Source organism: Alligator mississippiensis, chromosome 9 (genome assembly GCF_030867095.1).
Source record: "Alligator mississippiensis isolate rAllMis1 chromosome 9, rAllMis1, whole genome shotgun sequence".
Taxonomy (NCBI): Eukaryota; Metazoa; Chordata; order Crocodylia; family Alligatoridae; genus Alligator; species Alligator mississippiensis.
Window position 1 is genome coordinate 724,431 of NC_081832.1, and position 20,721 is coordinate 745,151.

Sequence of the window (20,721 nt, forward strand, 5' to 3'; positions counted from 1 at the left end):
TCTTGACACAGTCTGTTTCTTTCAGCTTGGCATGCCTGTACACCAGGAGGTTCCTGCATTGCCCCAGGGCACTCCTGACACAGGGTACAGACTGCTCCAAACGCATTGTCTGGGCCCCTGCTGCTCAGTCAGATGTCCATACATCACCACCTCCCTTGTCATCACCCTGACTCCTGTTACTCGTTCAAGGAGCCGGCTTGCCTTTTCCCACAAACCCTTAGCATATGGGCAGCGCCATAGGAAGTGGCCAATGGTCTCTGCGTCTTTTTGGGAAGTCTCCCTGGGGCAATTGGGTCAAATCCCTCATCCCTCCCTGTACCTCCATGCCCTCACTGGGAGTGCTTGGTGTGCTATCAGCCAACTCAAGTCCCTGTGGTCCTTGCGGAGGTACTTGTGGAAGATCCGGTTTCAGGTGGCTTGCCAAGCCAAGCCACCAAGAAGGGTGTTTGTGCCTGAAAGCGAACAAAGAAGAACGTTTCCAACTATTTAGTTAATCTAATAGAAGACATCACATCTACCCACAGAACCTTGTCTGAGAAACTGAAGGCGTGTCTGCCCATGAATCTAAGCATGCCTAGACGTAATGTGCATTATCTCAAGTGGGTTTAGGCTGGCATCAACATGCACAGGCATTAAAGCGCAGGAACACTGTGTGTGGACTGACTTGGGACTAAAGGTAGTTCCAAGTCAGTCCACACACACAGCATTAATGCGCTTTAGCACGTCTATGCACGCGTTAATGCGCTTTAGCCATTCGTGCCTAAAGTTGATACCTGAATTTGCAGGTATCAAATACTTGCATTTGCAGGCATCACATTTGGTTGCAAATAGCCTAAATTCACCATTTGTAATACTCATTAATTTAGGCTAACGCACACTTGAAGTGTCACATGTAGATATGCCCTGAGAAGACTACTTAGAGCTAAAAAGCCAACACAAAGACAAATAGAAACCAGTTAAAAGGTGTTCTTACTGTGGGCTGAACTGAACTGCTAGTGCTAGTATGAGATGGGCAGCAGTGAGCATGAGATGATTGAGGTCAGGGTCCTGAGGAAAGGAAGGATGGAGAGTGTGGCAGAACACCATTTTACCGGCAACTTGGTTACCATGCACTGCAGAGGGCAGGAAGGGCAAAGCGCAGTTGGAGTTGCAGCGAGCAAGGGATGTGAAGGGTAACAAGGAGGGTTTCTACAGGTGTGTTGGTAGCAAGCGGAGGATCGGGGAAAGTGTGGGTCCCTTCCTGAATGGGGGAGGCAGCCTCGTGCTGGAGGATGCAGAAAAGGCTGAAGGGCTCAGTGCCTATTTCACCTCAGGATTTACAGGCAAGTTCAGCTCCCAGACGACTGCACTGGGCAGCCCAGTTTGGGGAGGAGATGAGCAGCCTTCAGTGGTGGAAGAGCAGGACAGGGAGTTGTAACAGGGGGCCGACCTGCCCTTGGCCCGCCCACCTGTCTCTGGGCTAACCGCCACCCTCTCGCCTGCCATGCCTTGATATTTAATCAGGATGTTAATTAGGCAGGAGGCTGCCCATTTCTTGCCCCGATGCCAGGGGGCACTATGTGCAGCTCCATTCCTCCCCTACACCACAGCCCAAGCCTTGCAGACGACATCCATGGATCTTAACTTTACCGGCCCCACCCTGGGCCCCAGAATCCTCCAATCCAGACCCTGCTAAGATCCCTCCTATCAGGCGGCCTACCCCATCCTCATTCAGGGCTGCCTCGCTCCCTAAAACTATTTCCCCTCTCAGATGTGGTCCTGCCGGGACCTTTGGCCACACAGGTCCTGGCCTCGCCTCCAAGGCCAGTCAGAAACGCCAGGCCCTCAGCTCTGGGCATCCCTCGTGGTGGGCCCCTGGCCATTTTGACCCTTCTGGTCCTGGCCCAGCATGGACCAGTCGAGGGTACTCTAAGTCAGGCCTCTGAGCCTCTCGCCCCACTCTGTCTCTTGGGTCTGCCTTCTTGACCCTACTAGGTGTAACCCACCTAGCTGTGGGAGCTGGGGTTATTAAGGTGCCCAGACCCACCTTCACCGGGGTGGTAACTGGGCTGGCATTTCCTGGGCGCTCCCGCACCACTGGGAGCCCCACCAGGCCACCCACTCCCAGCCGGGTGCAGTTTTAGGTCATGCCCAGGACCAGGAGCCTCCTAGCCATCCCCTGCAGCGCCTCCCTTCCCTCCAGGAAGTTGCACGTAGCCTTGCAGCCAGACAATGATGTTGCTGCCCACCTGCCAGCACTGACCTGCTCTGTTTATATAGGCGGCCAAAGATCTAAAATGGCTGCTGCAATCACGCACCTGCTGGCTGCTTGGCTCAGGTCTTAAAGTGGCAGCACCACCAGTGCCCTGCCACAGGAGTATTTAGATAAGCTGGACGTGTACAAGGCCATTAAGCTGGCTGGGAAGCACCCGAGGGTGCTGAGGGAGCTGGCTGATGTGATTGCAGAGCCAATGGCCATCATTTTGAAAACTCATGGAGATCAGGAGAGATCCTGGATGACTGAAAAGGGGCAAACATAGTGCCCATCTTTGAGAAAGGAAAGGAGGATCCAGGGAACTACAGACCGGTCGGCCTCACCTCAGTCCCTGGAAAAATCATGGAGCAGATCCTCAAGGAATCCCTTTCTAAACACTCGGAGGAGAAAAGGGTGGTTAAGAATAGCGTGGATTCACCAAGGGCAAGTCATGCCGGACCAACCCGATTGCCTTCTATGGTGAGATGGCTGGCTCTGTGGATGTGGGGAGACCGGTGGATGTGGTGTACCTTGATTTTAGCAAGGCTTTTGCTACGGTCTCCCACAGCATTCTCACAGGCAAGCTAAAGAAGAAGGGGTTGGATTAGCGGGCTGCAAGGGGGAGAGAAAACTGTCTGGAGCATCGGGCTGGCAGAGCAGAAATCAATGGCTCCATGTCTAGTTGGCAGCTGGTATCAAGTGCAGTGCCCCAGGGGTCGGTCCTAGGGCCAGTTTTCTTCATTATCTTCATCAACGACCTGCATGATGGCACAGAGCACACCCTCACCAAGTCTGCAGATGACACCAAGCTTGAGGAGAAGTAGATACGCTGGAGGGCAGGGCAAGGATTCAGAGGGACCTGGACAAATGGGGGACTGGGCCAAAAGAAATCTCCTGAGGTTCAGCAAGGACAAGTGCAAAGTCCCGCACTGAGGAGGGAGCAATCCCCTGCACCGGTGCAGGCTGGGCAGCAGCTCTGCAGGAAAGGCCCTGGGGGGACAGGGGCCAAGAAGCTGAACAGGAGCCGGCAGTGTGCCCTCGTGCCAAGAAGGGTAACGGCACCCTGGGCTGCATTGGTAGGAGCATGGCTAGCAGATCGAGGGCAGCAATTCTTCCCCTCTATTTGGCACTGGGGCGGCCACATCTGGAGTCCTGTGTCCAGCTGTGGGCCCCCCACTACAAAAAGGCTGTGGACATATTGGAGAGAGTCCAGTGGAGGGAATAAAAATTGTGAGGGCGCTGGGGGACAGGACTGGTGAGGAGAGGCTGGGGGAACTGGGCTGATTCAGTCTGGAAAAAAGAAGATTGAGGAGGACTGAATAGCAGCCTTCACCTCCCTGCAGGGGCTGCAAAAGGATGGAGCTGGGCTGCTCTCAGTGGGGGCAGATGGCAGGACAAGGAGCAATGGGCTCCACTGAAGAAAGGGAAGTTGGGGTTGGAGATTAGGAAAAATCCTGTCGTGAGGAGGGTAGCGAAGCACTGGGACAGAGCGGTGCTGGAGACTCCATCCTTGGAGGTGCCTAAGACCCGGGTAGACAAAGCCGTGGCTGGGATGATGTTGGTGGGGCCGGTCCTGCTTGGAGCAGAGGCCTGGGCTCGATGTGATCTCCTGAGCTCCCTTCTCACCTGCATTGTCTGTGATTGTATGAGTTGTGGGAGCACCATGGGCCTATTGCCACGGGCATGTATCTGGTGTGGTTCACAGATACTCCCAGCACATGCCCCTTTTGTGGGCAGAGGGAGACCCTGGCACACGCCTACCTGGAGTGCACCAGGCTGCAGCCCCAGTGCCGCCTCCTCCACGGCCTCCCGCTGAGGTCCTGGTTGCTCTTCTCCCTGCACCTCTTTATTCATGCGCTCCCTGCTCATGGCTCCATCAAGACCCGGGACCTGTGCGCAACCTCCACCTGGCCTGGCCAAGCCGGCATGCACCTGGCCGGGAAGGAGGCTCTGGCCACGAGGGCCCTGGGGCTATGAGGCCGTTTTCCCCACCCTGCTTCGTTCCCACTTCCAAGCAGAGTACCACCGGGCAGTGTCCGCTGGCTCCCTGCACTTGTTCGAGGGCCACTGGGTGCTGTCCGGTGTGGTGTGCGCCCTTGGCACTCTTCTTATGACCCTCTGACCAGCACTCCCGCCCCTGGTTTTTATTGTTTGTCCACAGAAATCTGTTGTCCCCTTTTCCTGCCGCCTGCCTGCCTGAAGGAGGTGACTGAGAAACTTGGTGGGCTGGGCCCACGTGACAGACGGTGACAAACATGCCTGTGTCACGGCGGCCGAGCGGAGGCTGGAAGGGACAGTGGTGGCTCCGTGCTGGGATTGCTCCGGTTCCTCTCCCCTTTGCAGCCTCCAGCACTTAGGGTCCAGGAAGCTGATGCACAGGCCGTGTGCCTCACCCCCGTGCTCGATAGCGGCTGATGCCCCTTTCCTCCGAGCACGTTCCCAGCCCCTCGCTGCGTCTGGTTAAGCCGTCAGCTTCCCCAGCATCTTGTGGCAACATGTTCCTCACTTTAATTGCATGCTGGGTGAAAAAACTTCCTTCTTCTGGTTTTAATTAAATACTAATCTAATTTTATGGCCCCTCCTTGTGCCTTCGGGCTCCTCGTAAAGGGATGGTGCCAGCTTTCAGACACCCTTGCCTGGGTTGTGTGCCTGGCTGCACCTCCATGCACAGCAGGGTGCTGGATGTGCATCATCCCTGGTGCCCAAGGGACAGTGAAACCACCGCAAACCCGGCAGGCAGGGCAAGCCTGGCGCTGTCAGGTGCCCCAGAGTGCCATGCCCACCAGGGGCGATGCGTAGGGGGTGCACATGGGTGCACGTGCACCCCCTGAGTATGGCGGTGGGTGCACCCCCTGCAAAAAGGTGGTGCCAACACTGCCAGCAGCATCCGCGGGCGGTCCACAATCACCCCTGGCTGCCGCTGCTGGCGGTGTCTGTGGGTGGTCGCCAACCCCTGGTGGGTGCTCGCCACCCGCCGATGCCGACAGCGCCAGCAGCGTCTGTGGGAGCTCCCTGCCCACCGCTGCCAGGCTCCCGCCACTGCCCTCCCACCGGCGCAGCCATGCCCCCCCAGCCGTTGGGGGCACATGCCGTTCATGGCGCCCACCCCGTCCAGGGGCTGTGTGGACAGAGGCCTTGGCTCAGTGCCGGGCCAGGGCCAGGCTGGGAGATGCCCCCCAGCAGCCGTGCCTAGCAGACCCTGCTCCCCTCCTGCCTGGTGCTGCCAGCCCCACTTCACCCACTCCCTGCCCATGACCCCATCAGGGCCCAGGACATCCTGGTCAGCCTCCTCCTGGCCCTGGCCAAGTGGCATGTACCTGACCAGGAAGGAGCCTGTGCCCCACAAGGGCCCCAGCCCGTGGCCCCAGAGCGTCCCATGGGAAGACGAACACCGGTGCCTCCCACCCCACAGAGGCAGCGTGGGCCCCTGTCCGTGCACGTGGCTGTCCTGGCAGTGCCAGACCTGTCCTCATACTCACTGCCTTACCGCTGGGGATGCCAGGAGCTTGGCTGGGTGTGGACGCTGGGGCCAGGGCGTCCCCTCTCGGCCTGCCTGCACGACCGGTGCTGCCCGCAGACAGGGAGCGAGGTCCCCGTGGCAGCACTGGCAGCCCACAGGTCTCGGGAGCAGGGACTGAGGGGCGCAGGCTGTGGCAAGGGCGGCGCTGGCTGCAAGGCAGGGGCACGCGGCAGGGCAGGTTCCTGCAGGACTCGTTTATTCAGAGGGGAGGGAGCAAAGCGCAGAGCCTGAGCCCGGCCTGGGCAGAGCTGGGGCTGCGAGAGCTGGGCTGCAGCAGGAATGGGGACGGCAAAGGCGACAGTGGAAGGTCTCGTCCTGTAGCAGAGTCTGGGTACTTGGGGCCTCAGGGTCGTCATCACATTGGGCACAAGGTCGCAGTGCCGTCTGTCACGCACGGGCTCCCAGGCGATGGGCTAGTCCCTGTGGAGGCGAGACGGGGCAGAGGTTCCCAGGGGTTGGTGGCCAGGCTCCCCCCCACGCCAGGCGCCCTCATTCCCCCGTGCCCGTGGCTGTGATGCAAAGCCCTCGGTCCGCAGGGCAGGAGCAGCACCTCTGACCCGGGAGCAGCCGCAGGGGCATCCCTGCCTGGGGCAGCCCGAGATCGCTGCCAGAGCCTGGGCTGGTGCTGAGCTCTGGGCTGGCGCTGCGTGCCTGCAGCTCTCCCGTGGCAGCGAGTGCAGCGTCTCACCCAGGCTTGGGGTAGCCCCAGCTGCGAGACCACCAAGCCCCTGCCCCAGGGGCAGCTCAGCCAGCAACAGGGACCCCCAGCCTGCGTCCCCCCATGTCCAGCCTCTGCCCTGGGCCACGCCGGGGGCTGCTGAGCTCCAGCATCGCTCCAGGCATCTCTAGCATGGGACCTGGATCTTTGCCATTCAGCTCCTTCCTCCCCCGCCGCAGGGAGCCCCACGCGCCTGACGGCCGGACGTGGCTGTGCCGGGCAGGACCCGGGGCTGCCTCTGCAGCCCCCAGCCCCAGCACAGAGTAACCCTCACCTGAACGAGGTCCATGCAGACTTCACCGCAGCCTTGGCCGCATCACTTCTCCTCTTTGGCGCACCCAGGGCCGTTGTACCCAGGCCCACAGCTGGCCGCGTGTAGTGAGGGGTAGTCTGCAGAGCTCTCTGCAACAACAGAGCACACGGCTCTGAGCCCCGGCAGCCCCATGGCTGCCTAAGCTCAGCAGGGCATGCAGCGTGGAGGCCACAAGTGGAACTGGTGGCTCCTGTGCATGGCACGGGGACAGCATCACTGTGGCAGTCAGGGTGCCACAGGGCAATGTCCCAGCTCCTCTGGAACAGGATGAGGGCAAATGGTCCCTAGAAGAGGGAAGGTAGGTCAGAGGTTCCCAGGGGCCAGTGACCGGGCTCCCCCAACCAGTCCTGGTGCGCTCGTCCCCCTGTGCCCGTGGCTGCAATGCGAGGCCCTCGGTCCGCAGGGCAGGAGGAGCACCACTCGCCCAGGAGCATCCGCAAGGGCATCCCTGCCCAGGGCAGCCCCAGATCGCTGCCAGAGTCTGGGCTGGTGCTGAGCTCTGCGCTGGCACCGTGTGCCCAGGGCTCCCCAGGGGCAGCTCGGCCGTGCACAGGGACCCCCTGCCTGCGTGCCCCATGTCCAGCCTCTGCGCTGGGCCAGGCCGGGGCTGCTGGGCTCCAGCATCGCTCCAGGCGTCTCTAGCATGGCGCTGGCTCTGTGCTGTTTAGGTCCACCTTCCCCCTCCCATAGGGAGCCCTCGTGCACCTTACCATCCGAATGTATCTGCACTGGGCCACGGCCCGGGTGTGCTATTCCCCGAGGTGATGTAAAGGGTAGCAGGCAGATCTTGCTGCAGCCGACAGAACAGCATTTCGCTGGTCCATAGCATTGATAGTCGCCAACACAGAAGTTAAAGCAGGGCCCAGGGATCTGGCCCAATCCAACGGGGCAGTATCCGGGCTTGTCTGGAAGAGAGCACGTGTCTCTGAGCCCCTGCTGACCCCGGGGCTGCCGTAGCTCAGCGGGGTCCAGCTGTGGCGTGGAGGCCACAAGTGGCACTGACAGCTCGTGCGTGCAGCACGGGGCAGAGTGGGGCGGGGAGGGCAGCGCTGTGGCAGCTGGGCACCACAGGGCAATGTCCCGGCTCCTCTGGGCATAAAACTAGTCCCTGCAGAGGGGAGACGGGTCTGAGGCTCTCAGGGGCCAGTGGCCGGGTTCCCCTCTGCACCCGGGCGCCCTCATTCCCGCTGTGCCCGTGGCTGCCATGGGAGGGCCTCGGTCTGCAGGGAAGCAGGAGCATCTGCAGGGGCATCCCTGCCCGGGGCAGCCCGAGCTCGCTGCTTTGAGCCAGGCCGGGGACTGCTGGGCTCCAGCATCGCTCCAGGCATCTCTGGCATGGGCCCTGGCTCCTCGCCATTCAGCTCCTTCCCCCCGCCCGCAGGGAGCCCCATGCGCCTGGCCGGCCGGCCGTGGCTGCGCCGGGGCAGGACCCGGGCTCCCTCTGCAGCCCCCACCGCCAGCACGGAGCTGCCTCTCACCGTTGGGAATCAAGCAGATCTTGTTGCAGCCCAGGTTGCAGCACTTCTTCACTCCGAAGCACGTGGAGTCACTGCTGCACGTCAGAAGGCAGGGCCACTGGAGGCCCGGGAGTATCACGGGGCAGGTTCCAGGCTTTTCTGCAACAGGACACGTGTCTCTGAGCCACTGGCAGCTCCAGGGTGCCCTAGCTTGGGGTCAAGCTGCGGGGTGGAGGCCACCAGTGGCACTGATGGCTCCTGTGCATCGCGTGGGGCAGAGCGGAGCGGGGACGGCTGCGCGGTGGCAGTCGGGCATCACGGGGCAATGTCCCAGCTGTTCTGGATCAGGATTTTGGCAGTGCTGAGATGCCCGGGTGGTGCAGTACACCCTGTCCATCTGTATCGCTGGGTGCAGACCTCAGGGCATGCAAATCCATCCCCTCCTGCTCTCTGCGCCCAAAGTATCACCAGCCTAGAGATCCTGGGCGGCTCCCGCGGGCGGTGGGATGGGGACAGCTCTGGGCGTTGGCATCAGTCCCGCACTGGGCACGGGCAGCTCGGGGCTCCAGGGAGCGGAGCGAGCCCTCGACAGACCTGGCGCACAGGACCGAGGGCTGCACCATGGGCCGTGCTGGGGCACTGGGGTCCCTGCGGGAGCAGCAGGGGCACAGCCCTGCCCTGGGCAGCCCGGGGACCCCCGGCGGGTGGTGGGGACAGGATGGCCATGTCCGGGAGAGGGGCAGGGAGGGGTGCAGCATGGGGTGCTGCATGGGCTGGGAGGGGGGGAGCACAGCCCAGAGGGACTGGGGGGGGACTGAACAGGCAGGGAGCACTTACCTGGAGGAGTGGTGGGGGGAGTGGTAGGAGGAGTGGTAAATGTACCTGGTACAGACACAGGCTGGAGCTGGGCACAGGGGACCAGGAGCCCTGCCAGCAGGAGGAGGCCGCCCGACTTCATGGTGCTGCCGTGCTGCAGTGCCGAGCACCGGGGTGGCTGGGCTATATACTGTCCCGCCAGCCCGGGGGGGGGGCCTTGCACAATGCCCCAGCGCAGCTCCTGCCCTTCCCAGGGGGAACAAGGAAGCAGCTGCTCCCTGGGCGGAGGCGGCAGTGCTGGTGCCTCCCAGTAACGAGTACCCTAATGACAGGCTGCAGAGCACCATCCTGCTCCCACACGTGTCCGCACACCGGCCTGTGCTTTGGACCAGAGGCCAGTGCAGCCACCAGTCACTGAGCTCCCACCATGGCCACCTCCACCCGGACCTGCCCTGTGGCTACTGGGTGAGGGGCCTCCAGCACGTGGCGGTGGCCGTGGCCGTGGCCTGGCTGGGTTGGCAGGACCGCTGTTACCGAGCTGTCCCTTCTGCGGGTGCAGGGCCTGGGAGAGCCGTCCGTCCAGGCTGCACGACTGCCGGAGGATCTCACACCCTTGTTCGGGAGGTGTCCGTGCATGACGGCTCTGGGGACTGGTCGCTGCCATGTGCCCCTGGCCTTTGGCAGGCGTTGTATGGAAAAAGGCAAGTCCCTTAGGTCCTCCAGCTGACCGGGCTGTGCTGTCCTGGGCCGTATGACCCCCAGTGGCCCCGTGTTCCTGCGCTGCATCTGCACGCGGGGTCCAAAGGCTCGGTAGTGCTTTGGGGTTTGGTGCCTGCCCCAGAAGGTGCTGGAAGCTGGGCCAAGGCCTCGGCAGAGCAGTTGTGTAAGGCAGGGAAGGTCACGGCCGTGTTTTCAGCTCAGCTCCAATGACAGCTCTGCCTACGGCCCCATTGCTTCAGACCCAGCATCTGGCCAGGTCGGGGGGACGCCAGCGTCCCTGAGCAATGTGCACACGGGGCAGCTGCCAGATGCCCTCCTTGCCCTGCAGCCTCTTGGGCTCATCACGCCTGGAGCTGTTTGTGTGTCACATCCATTTGATTCCTGCACCACCCAAAAGCAGTCCAAATACAGGTCGACCTCTCAAGAGCTCTGCTTGCTCTCCTTCCCTTGTTGCATGTCTAGCAGGTGACTTGGGCCCCGCCCAGCCCAGCCTTGTCTCCGCGCCAAGGCCCTGAACCCCACCCAGCTGTTTGCAGCTGCCAAGTGCCAGCGCCACAAACTCCCGTGGCAATCAGCCCATTGCTTCCATTGACCTTAGTGCAGCACTTTCCAGAAGTGCCCAGCCCAGCTGTGCTGGACACAGGGTCTGGGGCTTTGCCCATGGCCCCGGAGGCAGGAGGGGAGGTGGCAGGATGGCACCGTGCAGGGAGATGGGCCTTGAGATGGCACAGGTTAGGCGACAAGTAGCAGGCCTGGCGGGAAAGGTGGAGGTGGGAGCAAGAGGAACTGGGCGCTGTGTGGATCTCTTTAAGATTTTCACAGTGCTTAGGGTCAGAAGGGACCTAAACAGGCCATGAGGTGTGCCCCCCTGCCCCATGTTATGTATAAGGTGTTGGCTGTAGTCACCTTGGGCTAAGAACAGAAGCAGACAAGGTTCTTTGGGTAAAGGTGTTATCTCTTGTTAGACCGACTCTAGTTGGTCTAATACAAGTTGGTCTGTGTAGTTGTTCTAATAAAAGACATCGGCTTTACGCAAAGAATCTCGTCTGCCTATGTAGACGTTGGTACATTTGCCTGGGGTGCAGGAAGGAACGGCAGATCTGTAGGCAAGGCATTGCTCTCCGAGTAAACAAGCTGGGTGCGTGTGCGCGTGCATGTACTGCACAGTAACTTTCTGTGCAACAAGCAATGACCCCCCTGTATTGTAAGGCCTAGATGTCACATGAGTTTTGCTTTTAAGAATTTGGGGTGCTGTTCCCCCCAACCCCCTGCACGGATCTTCTTCACACTTGGCAGGATTTATCCTCTCTGCAGTCTACCACCCTGAAAGTTTCATTCATCCAAATCAGACAAAAAACAACAAAGTTATAGCTATTTTGTTCCTTCCCCGTTCTACCCTTTGGCCGGATCGCCAAGGCAGCTCTGAAGTGCTCCGGGGAGCCGAACAAGGCAGCGCTGCGACCGGGATGTGCTGCTGTGGACCCGGAAGCGTCCGAAGCTCTGTCTGCAGGCCTGGACACACTCCTCAGGTGCCTGCCTTCGGTGCAGGAGCAAGGGGAGGGAGCGCTCATGTGCCATTGTGCAGGAGAAGGCATATGGGAAACTTGGTGGGCTGGGCCCACGTGGCACCCTAGACAAGCGCAGGGGCGCGGGTGCCCACTGGACCAGCTGCGCTTCACCCTGATCCCAAGAGCCACCAGGACCTCAGCTGGTGGCTCCTCCGTGGAGTTGTGGCCATGGGTATGTATCTGGTGCAGCTCATGGACGCCCCCGATGCCTTCACTTTTGTGGGCAGAGGGAGACCCTGGTGCACACCTACCTGGAGCGCACCTGGCTTCAGCCCTGGCACCACCTCCTCCACAGCCTCCCGCCGAGGTCCTGGCTGCACGTCTCCCTGCACCTCTTTATTCACGCGCTCCCCGCCCGTGGCCTCCCAAGGCCTGGCACCTCTGCGCAACCTCCTCCTGCACTGGCCAAGATGGCATGTACAGGACTGGGAAGGAGGCTCTGGCCCAGAGGGCCCTGGGGAGTGCGGGGCCACAGTCCTTACTCTACATCACTCCCATCCCCGAGCAGAGTCTCACCGGGCAGCGTCCGCTGGCTCCGTGGACTCGTTTGAGGGCCAGTGGGCGCTGTCTGGTGCGCTCTGCTTGGTGTCCCCCCTTGGCACTTTTATTATGAACTGCAGACCAGCACTGCCACTCCTGTGTTTTTATTATTTGTCCCAAGCACTCTAATTAACATCCTGATTAAATATCAAGGCATGGCAGAGGAGTGGGTGGCGGTTAGCCCAGAGACAGGTGGGCTGGCCAAGGGCAGGTCGGCCCCCTGTTACAACTCCCTGTCCTGCTCTTCCACCACTGAGGGCTGCTCATCTCCTCCCCAAACTGGGCTGCCCAGTGCAGTCGTCTGGGAGCTGAACTTGCCTGTAAATCCTGAGGTGAAATAGGCACTGAGCCCTTCAGCCTTTTCTGCGTCCTCCAGCACGAGGCTGCCTCCCCCATTCAGGAAGGGACCCACACTTTCCCCGATCCTCCGCTTGCTACCAACACACCTGTAGAAACCCTCCTTGTTACCCTTCACATCCCTTGCTCGCTGCAACTCCAACCGCGCTTTGCCCTTCCTGCCCTCTGCAGTGCATGGTAACCAAGTTGCCGGTAAAATGGTGTTCTGCCACACTCTCCATCCTTCCTTTCCTCAGGACCCTGACCTCAATCATCTCATGCTCACTGCTGCCCATCTCATACTAGCACTAGCAGTTCAGTTCAGCCCACAGTAAGAACACCTTTTAACTGGTTTCTATTTGTCTTTGTGTTGGCTTTTTAGCTCTAAGTAGTCTTCTCAGGGCATATCTACATGTGACACTTCAAGTGTGCGTTAGCCTAAATTAATGAGTATTACAAATGGTGAATTTAGGCTATTTGCAACCAAATGTGATGCCTGCAAATGCAAGTATTTGATACCTGCAAATTCAGGTATCAACTTTAGGCACGAACGGCTAAAGCGCATTAACGCGTGCATAGACGTGCTAAAGCGCATTAATGCTGTGTGTGTGGACTGACTTGGAACTACCTTTAGTCCCAAGTCAGTCCACACACAGTGTTCCTGCGCTTTAATGCCTGTGCATGTTGATGCCAGCCTAAACCCACTTGAGATAATGCACATTACGTCTAGGCATGCTTAGATTCATGGGCAGACACGCCTTCAGTTTCTCAGACAAGGTTCTGTGGGTAGATGTGATGTCTTCTATTAGATTAACTAAATAGTTGGAAACGTTCTTCTTTGTTCGCTTTCAGGCACAAACACCCTTCTTGGTGGCTTGGCTTGGCAAGCCACCTGAAACCGGATCTTCCACAAGTACCTCCGCAAGGACCACAGGGACTTGAGTTGGCTGATAGCACACCAAGCACTCCCAGTGAGGGCATGGAGGTACAGGGAGGGATGAGGGATTTGACCCAATTGCCCCAGGGAGACTTCCCAAAAAGACGCAGAGACCATTGGCCACTTCCTATGGCGCTGCCCATATGCTAAGGGTTTGTGGGAAAAGGCAAGCCGGCTCCTTGAACGAGTAACAGGAGTCAGGGTGATGACAAGGGAGGTGGTGATGTATGGACATCTGACTGAGCAGCAGGGGCCCAGACAATGCGTTTGGAGCAGTCTGTACCCTGTGTCAGGAGTGCCCTGGGGCAATGCAGGAACCTCCTGGTGTACAGGCATGCCAAGCTGAAAGAAACAGACTGTGTCAAGATGTTTCTGAGCGAATTTCTGTCCTACCACCAGACATGAGTGAGCGAGGATGGAGAAGATGCAGCCAACTTTATCTGGAAAAATGACGCCTGGCACAGGCTGTCCAAAGACCCCCCAGAAGGGGGAGTGAGCAGGGAGAACGAAGAGGACGGAGATGTAACTGGCCCTGGAGACGGCGAGAAGAACAGCAATGGGATCAGCGGCAGCGGAAGTGACAGCAACATTGACAGTGACAAGGACAGTGAACCAACGAGAATGTAAACCCCAAATCTGGGCTTGAGCTCAAGGACTGTGGCTGGGGTAGGTGAGGGTGGAGGGTGGGGGTACAGGGGCAGGAGGATGTTTATTGCAACGGGAATCACAGGTTTCTTACTGCACTTTTAAGATGTGTGATGGAAAGTTTATGATAGAGGATCTATCTATCTATCTATCTATCTATCTATCTATCTATCTATCTATCTATCTATGTGTCATTTTAATTTTAAAAAGCAAAAACACCTTCTTCAGGCACAGGAAGAGCCTGCTGGTGTCTGCGTGCTCTCCTGGGTCGAATAGAAGCCAATATGCCAAATGCAGGTCTTTGAAAATGCAAATGTGTGGCAGTGAGGTTCAGAGGGAATGGGAGATGATTTCTAAGTTTTTCTAAGTTCTCCTGCATAGTTGTGAAATATACTGGAGTTGTGTGTAGTAGTCAGGGGGCTCCGGAGAAGTGCCAGAAGGCCAACGTTGTGCCTATCTTTAAGAAAGTCAAAAAGAAAGACCCCAGGAATTGTGGCAGAAAGGCCACCGTCTGTGTCTCTCTCCAGAGACCTGTCCCGGTCAGCTTGGGACACGGGGGTCGAACTCCTGAGGGAGCGGGGATTGTCCTCCCTGCCTACTGACAAAAGCCTGGTGCCTAGAGTTTGGTCCCTCTGCTCACCTGAGTGGGGGAGGGAAAAGCCCCTGCTCCTTGGCCCAGGTAACCAGTGATGCGGTTTAAATCAGTTGGCAGGTGGCCAACACTGCTGACTTCTCTTGGACTGGGCTGCCAAGGGCAGAAAGGCGATATAAGGGCCTGGGCCAAGGAGAAGGGGAGAAGCCATTTTTCCAGCACGGCCCAAACACCAGGGCACAGGGAGAGAGTCTGATCCATCCGAAACGCTCTCTCTCTGGAAATCTCCGAGCCAGATCTCTACCGTCTCCTGGATGATACTCGTGAGTGTTTCTAGCGAGCTAGTCAGCTCCCAGTGATGCATTTGTGCATCAAACGGCGACCTCGGCCAGAGTGCTTTGCTCAGTGGTAATCCCTTGATAGTGCTCTACCGCTTACCCTAGTCTAACCCTACCCTGTGTAACCAGTACAGTTCTCCTTTGTGACTGGCATAGGAGACTTATTGAGGGGTGGGTTTAGTTACACCTAGGAGGCCCCTTGGGTCTGCGGACAAAAGAAGACTATCCTTTTTGGCCCCCGACTTGGGGAGGAGCCCCAAATGCTTGTATTGGGTCGAGTACCCGTAGGACTATTAGGCCTATGTTTCCCCAAGGGCACAGGACCCAGACAGTCCCCTCTCGGGGTGGTGGCAGCACACGTTACCCCCGGACTCTGCGGTGGGGCTCGAGAGGGGGTCTGCCAGGGCTTAGGCGCCCCTGGGGAGACACGTGGAGTCTGGCATGTGGACAGGCATGGGGAGGCGGGAGGCTCAACGCAGGAGCACCCCCAACTGGCCTGCCACAGGCCTCACATCTGCCACCCTCCTGCCAGGGGTGCCGGGAGCTTGGCTGGGTGTGGACGCCGGAGCAAGGGCGTCCCCTCTCTGCCTGCCTGCAGGACCAGGGCTGCCCGCAGACAGGGAGTGTGGGCTGAGGACAGGGAGGCTCTGAGCGAGGTCCCTGTGGCAGCAGTGGCAGCTCATGCCCTGGCAGCCCACAGGTCTCAGGAGTGGGGACTGTGGCGGGCCAGTCGGGGGCGCTCCTGCGTGGAGCCGCCCACCTCCCTGCGCCCGACCACCGTCCAGGCTCCGAGTGCCTCCCTGGGGTGCCTCCCATCCGGCCGACCCCTTCCCTGGAGCACACCCGCTAGCCTGGGGTTCCCGCTGCCACCATCCAAGGCTCTGGACTCACTTCTGGCTCTGCGCGCCTTGGAGAACACAGGTCTGATCGTCCAATGGGTCCTAGACCCAATACAAGCACTTGGGGCACTTCCCCAAGTCAGGGGCTTATTAGGAAAGTCTCCTTTAGTCCACAGACCTAAGGGGCCTCCTTGGCATAATTTAGACCCACCCCTCAATAAGTCTCCCACACCGGTCACAAAGGAGAACTTTACTGATTACAGGGGAGGGCGGAAATGGTAAAAGGTAGAGCAGTGTCAGAGGAATATCACAGGAATCCCATCGAGCAAACCAGGGTGGCTGCAGTAGCCGTTTAAACACACTTCTGAGTTACTGAAGCTAAATATCTAATCGGATCTCTAGTAGCTTACTCACTCGCATCATCCAGAGGTGGTTGGAGTTTCCTCTGGAGGCAGGGCACTCTTGGAGCATGCGGTGATGAGGAGACAGCCAGGTTCAGATGGTGCAGCTCCTCTCCCAGGTTCAGATTCACCTGGATGACCGCATGGCTAATGGGTGCCTTTCTTCCTGGCCCAGGCCCTTAAATAACCTCTCTGACCTCAGCAGCTGGTCCAATCGAAGCTGCCAATACTGGCCACAAGCCGACCAATCTCCCAAGCATCCCTGGCTACCTGGGTCCGCGCGCAGGGCCGGGTCTTTCCCCCCTGCCCAGGTGACCAGAGCCTCGCCTCCCAGGCGCCAGGCTTTTGTCATGCAGACAAGGTGGGAGATCCCGCCCTGAGGGATTCAACACCAGCCTCTCAGGCTGGCTGAGACAGGTGTCTGGAGAGAGGCACCGACGGTGGCATTTCTGCCACAGAGTCAACAACGCCTCCGAGATCCCTTTCTGGCACCATGTTGTTGAGATGGGAGTTCCCCAGCCTGTGGGTGTGTTGCTGGTTCCTTCTCCCTAGATGCAGCACCGCACGTGTCTGTACAACCTCCTCCTGGCCTGGCCAAGCCGGCATGCACCTGGCCAGGAAGGAGGCTCTGGCCACGAGGGCCCCGGGGCTATGAGGCCGTTTTCCCCACCCTGCTTCGCTCCCACCTCCAAGCAGAGTACCACCGGGCAGTGTCCGCTGGCTCCCTGCACTTGTTCGAGGGCCACTGGGTACTGTCCGGTGTGGTGTGTGCCCTTGGCACTTTTCTTATGACCCTCTGACCAGCACTCCCGCCCCTGGTTTTTATTGTTTGTCCACAGAAATCTGTTGTCCCCTTTTCCTGCCGCCTGCCTGCCTGAAGGAGGCGACTGAGAAACTTGGTGGGCTGGGCCCATGTGACGGACGGTGACAAACACGCCTGTGTCACGGCGGCCGAGCGGAGGCTGGAAGGGACAGTGGTGGCTCCGTGCTGGGGTTGCTCCGGTTCCTCTCCCCTTTGCAGCCTCCAGCACTTAGGGTCCAGGAAGCTGATGCACAGGCCGTATGCCTCACCCCCGTGCTCGATAGCGGCTGATGCCCCTTTCCTCTGAGCACGTTCCCAGCCCCTTGCTGCGTCTGGTTAAGCCGTCAGCTTCCCCAGCATCTTGTGGCAACACGTTCCTCACTTTAATTACATGCTGGGCGAAAAAACTTCCTTCTTCTGGTTTTAATTAAATACTAATCTAATTTTATGGCCCCTCCTTGTGCCTTCGGGCTCCTTGCAAAGGGACGATGCCAGCTTCCAAACACCCCTGACGGGGCTGCACTGGCTGATGGGGGAATTATTCCCAGGCCTTTTGTGGGCTCAGATCAAGTGCAGCCGGAGACCCTCGCCCACGTGCTGAGCAGCTGCAAGCCACACGCCAGGGCCTGGAAGCTCCGCCACAACACCGTCCAGGACCTCCTGGTCAGGGCCATCCCGGCCGCAGCGGGGCAGGTCTCCGTGAACTGGCCTGTCCCAGGCTGCGAGAGCCAGATGCGTCCCAACATTGTCGTCACCGAGGAGGCCAAGAAGATCACGATTGTGGACGTCACCATCCCCTTCGAGAGCCGGCACCAAGCCTTCACCGACGCCCGGGCTCGCAAGCGGGAGAAGTACGCCCCGCTGGCCGACACCGAGGGGCCGTGGCTACGACGTGACGGTCGACGTGCTCGTCGTGGGAACGCTCGGAGCCTGCGACCCCAGCAACGAGCGTCCTGCCTGCCTGCCGCGTCTCCCGCCGCTACGCCAAGCTCACGCACTGCCTCATGGTGTCCGACACCATCCACTGGTCCCGCGACATCTACGTTGAGCACATCACGAGCCACCGCCGGTACACCGACCCCACCAGGAGAACCGCCGCCGGACCGGACCCAGAGGGGACCGCCTGAACCCCCACCCCGGCACCAGATGGACCTTTGCTTCGAGAGGACTCTCCAACAATGGGCGACCCTGCTCCACCCGAAGAGGACCCCTGCGGTGAGACTGTATATGGACTGAGACACTTTTTCTTCGGACCACTTCTTCCACCGTTGCGGACTGTTGTAACGGGTTTGTGTGCATCTATCTTCTTTTTCTCTCAGCGTGGCGAGCCCCCTTCCTCCCCTTCCCCCTACCCCCTCCCCACCCCCGGGCTTAGTTGGCTAACATTGCATCTCCTGTAACCTAGTTGCCTTCCCCTCCTCACCCCCATCCCTCTACTGTTAGTCCCTCGCCCGGGCACCATATATTTCCCTACCGGCTTTGTCAGCTTTCTTGGACTTACAATCCTAAACATCTACTAATAAAAGTCCATGTGCTCACCTGGCGAGGGAAACACTGCAACAACTATGGAGGTGGTCTTCCTAGTCGCACTGGGGAAGACTGCTGTCCCGGCACGGGGACAGTACCTGCCATGGTAAGGTATAGGAGCCCTCCCACTTAGCGGCTGGAGTGGGAAGGTCTTGGCTCCATGCCCACTCTATGGCAATGGCAGACTCCTCCCTAGCTTGTCCCTGGCGCCATATGGCGGAGGGCAAGCGAAACTCACGGGCATCCGAACCCCAAGCCTCTGGGCTTCGACTTGCACTTGGGATGTCTGCCAAAGGTTTTGGAAACATCTGCGGCCCCAGCTGGGGGCGGGGGATGTTTGCCGGTAGCAGGGCCACTCTTGGCTCTGGACGGACTCTCAGATTTGGAGCTTGTTTTGGCTGATTTGGCTTGGAAAACGGAGCATTTTAAAACATTTGAAAAAACAGCACAGTGGGTGAGAGAGAGCTACCTACTGCTGGTTTTAAATATGTATTAGTCTCATATTATGGCCCGTCACTGTGCCTTTGGGCTCCTCGTAAAGGGATGGTGCCTGCTATCAAGTACCCCTGCCTGGGCTGCATGCCTGCCTGCACCTCCGTGCGTAGGGGGGTGCTGGATGTGCGTCATCCCTGGTGCCCAAGGGACAGCGAACCCACCGCAAACTCGGCAGGCAGGGCAAGGCTGGCACTGTCAGGTACCCCATCCAGGGGCTGCGTGCACAGAGGCCAGGGCTCAGTGCCAGGCCAGGGCCAGGCTGGGAGGTGCCCCCTGGCAGCCGTGCCAAGCAGACCCTGTGGCAGGGCACTGTTGGCGCTGCCACTTTAAGACCTAAGCCAAGCAGCCAGCAGGTGCGTGATTGCAGCATCATTTTGGATCCCTGGCCGCCTATGTAAACAGGGCAGTTCCCTGCTGGAGGCCAGGCAGCAACATCATCGCCTGGCTGCAAGGCTGCGTGCCACGGCCTGCAGGGAAGGGAGGCGCTGCGGGGGATGGCTAGGAGGCTCCTGGGCCTGGGCATGACCTAAAGCTGCACCCTGCCGGGAGTGGGTGGCCTGGTGGGGCTCCCAGTGGTGCGGGAGCCCCCAGGAAATGCCAGGCCAGGGACCACCCTGGTGAAAGGTGGGTCTGGGCACCTTGATAACCCCAGCTCCCACAGCCAGGTGGGTCACCTGCTAGTAGTGCCCAAAGGGCAGACCCCAGAGACTGAATGGGGCTGATGTAGAGTACCCTCGACTGGTCCATGCTGGGGCCAGGACCAGACCGGTCAAAAGCGCCAGGGGCCCACCGCGAGGGATGCCCAGAGCCGAGGGCCTGGGGTCCCGACTGGCCTTGGAGGCGAGGCCAGGGCCAGCGTGGCCAACGGCCCTGGGGGCACCACGCCCAAGAGGGGAAATTGTTTCGGGGAGTGAGGCAGCCCTGAATGAGGACAGGGTAGGCCGTCTGAAAGGGGGGATCTTAGCGGGGTCCTGACTGGAGGATTGTGGGGCCCAGGATGGGGCCGGTGAGATTAACATGTGTGGATGCTGTCTGCGAGGCACGGGCTGCAGTGTAGGGGGGGTACGGAGCTGCAGATAGCACCCCCTGGCATCGGGGCAAGAAAAATGGGCAGCCTCCTGCCTAATTAAGATCATTAATTAGATGACAACAAGGTATGGCAGATGAGAAGGCGGGCAGTGGGCCCAGAAAGGGGTGGGAGGGCCAAAGGCAAATCGGCCCCAAGAAGGCCCCCCGTGACACCCTGCCCCCTCCTGCCTGGTGCTGCCAGCCCCCCTTGCTGGGGCTCCTGCATCCCCAGAGCCGTGTCCCCTGGTCCCGGAGCAGGTCCTGCCTGGGCAGGAGAGGGGTGCCGGTGGTGGGGCCGAGGGAGACCCTGGCACACGCCAGCTGGAGCCCCAGCACCGCCTCCTACACGGCCTCCCGCCGAGGTCCTGGCTGCACGTCTCCCTGCACCTCTTTATTCACGCACTCCCCGCCCGTGGCCTCCCAAGGCCTGGGACCTGTGCGCAACCTCGTCCTGGCGGGCCAAGCTGGCGTGCACCTGGCCGGGCAGGAGGCTCTGGGCATGAGGGTCCCCAGGACCTGCAGGGCTGCTTTCCTTGCCCTACTTCATTCCCGTCTCCGAGAAAAGTATCACCGGGCAGTGTCCGCTGACTGCCTGGCCTCGCTCGAGGGCCAGTGGGTGCTGCCCGATGCGGTCTGCTTGGTGTGCCCCCTTGGCACTCTTCTTATGCCCCTCTGGCCAGCACTGCCACCCCTGACTCCTTATTACTTCTCCCAAGAAGTCGGTTGTCCCCTTTCCCTCTGCCTGCTGCAGGGCCCTGAAGGAGGCAGGCCAGGCTGGGCTGGGCTGGGGTGGTCGCGGAGCTGGGTCCCAGCCCCTGCCCTGGCGGCTTGTGCTGGGCAGTGGGGCGCTGCGATC

The 20,721-nt window shown here is 59.8% G+C and overlaps 1 protein-coding gene across 2 annotated transcripts; it reads right to left on the reverse strand.

Annotated features, from left to right (window-relative positions):
- Positions 1-5,928: 5,928 nt before the first annotated feature.
- Positions 5,929-9,208, reverse strand: LOC132243413 (WAP four-disulfide core domain protein 2-like). Of its 2 annotated transcripts, none has more exons than XM_059713100.1 (5): positions 9,079-9,208; positions 8,263-8,400; positions 7,495-7,689; positions 6,746-6,873; positions 5,929-6,173 (listed from the first exon to the last, which is right to left on the reverse strand). In XM_059713100.1, the coding sequence occupies exons 1-4, from the start codon at positions 9,197-9,199 to the stop codon at positions 6,788-6,790; spliced, it is 540 nt and encodes a 179-aa protein (XP_059569083.1). In that variant the 5' UTR covers positions 9,200-9,208; the 3' UTR covers positions 5,929-6,173; positions 6,746-6,787. The 2 variants fall into 2 exon arrangements, with proteins under 2 accessions (XP_059569083.1, XP_059569084.1); XM_059713101.1 differs by having other exon boundaries at positions 9,124-9,205.
- Between the last annotated feature and the right edge of the window lie 11,513 nt (positions 9,209-20,721).

Excerpts from the sequence above, each read along its gene's own strand:
- LOC132243413 (XM_059713100.1), bottom strand. The coding sequence starts at position 9,199 with ATGAAGTCGGGCGGCCTCCTCCTGCTGGCAGGGCTCCTGGTCCCCTGT. Across the intron at positions 8,401-9,078 it reads TCCCCCCACCACTCCTCCAG|AAAAGCCTGGAACCTGCCCC; the intron begins GTAAGTGCTCCC and ends GTCCTGTTGCAG. Across the intron at positions 6,874-7,494 it reads AGTGCAGATACATTCGGATG|AGAGCTCTGCAGACTACCCC; the intron begins GTAAGGTGCACG and ends CTGTTGTTGCAG.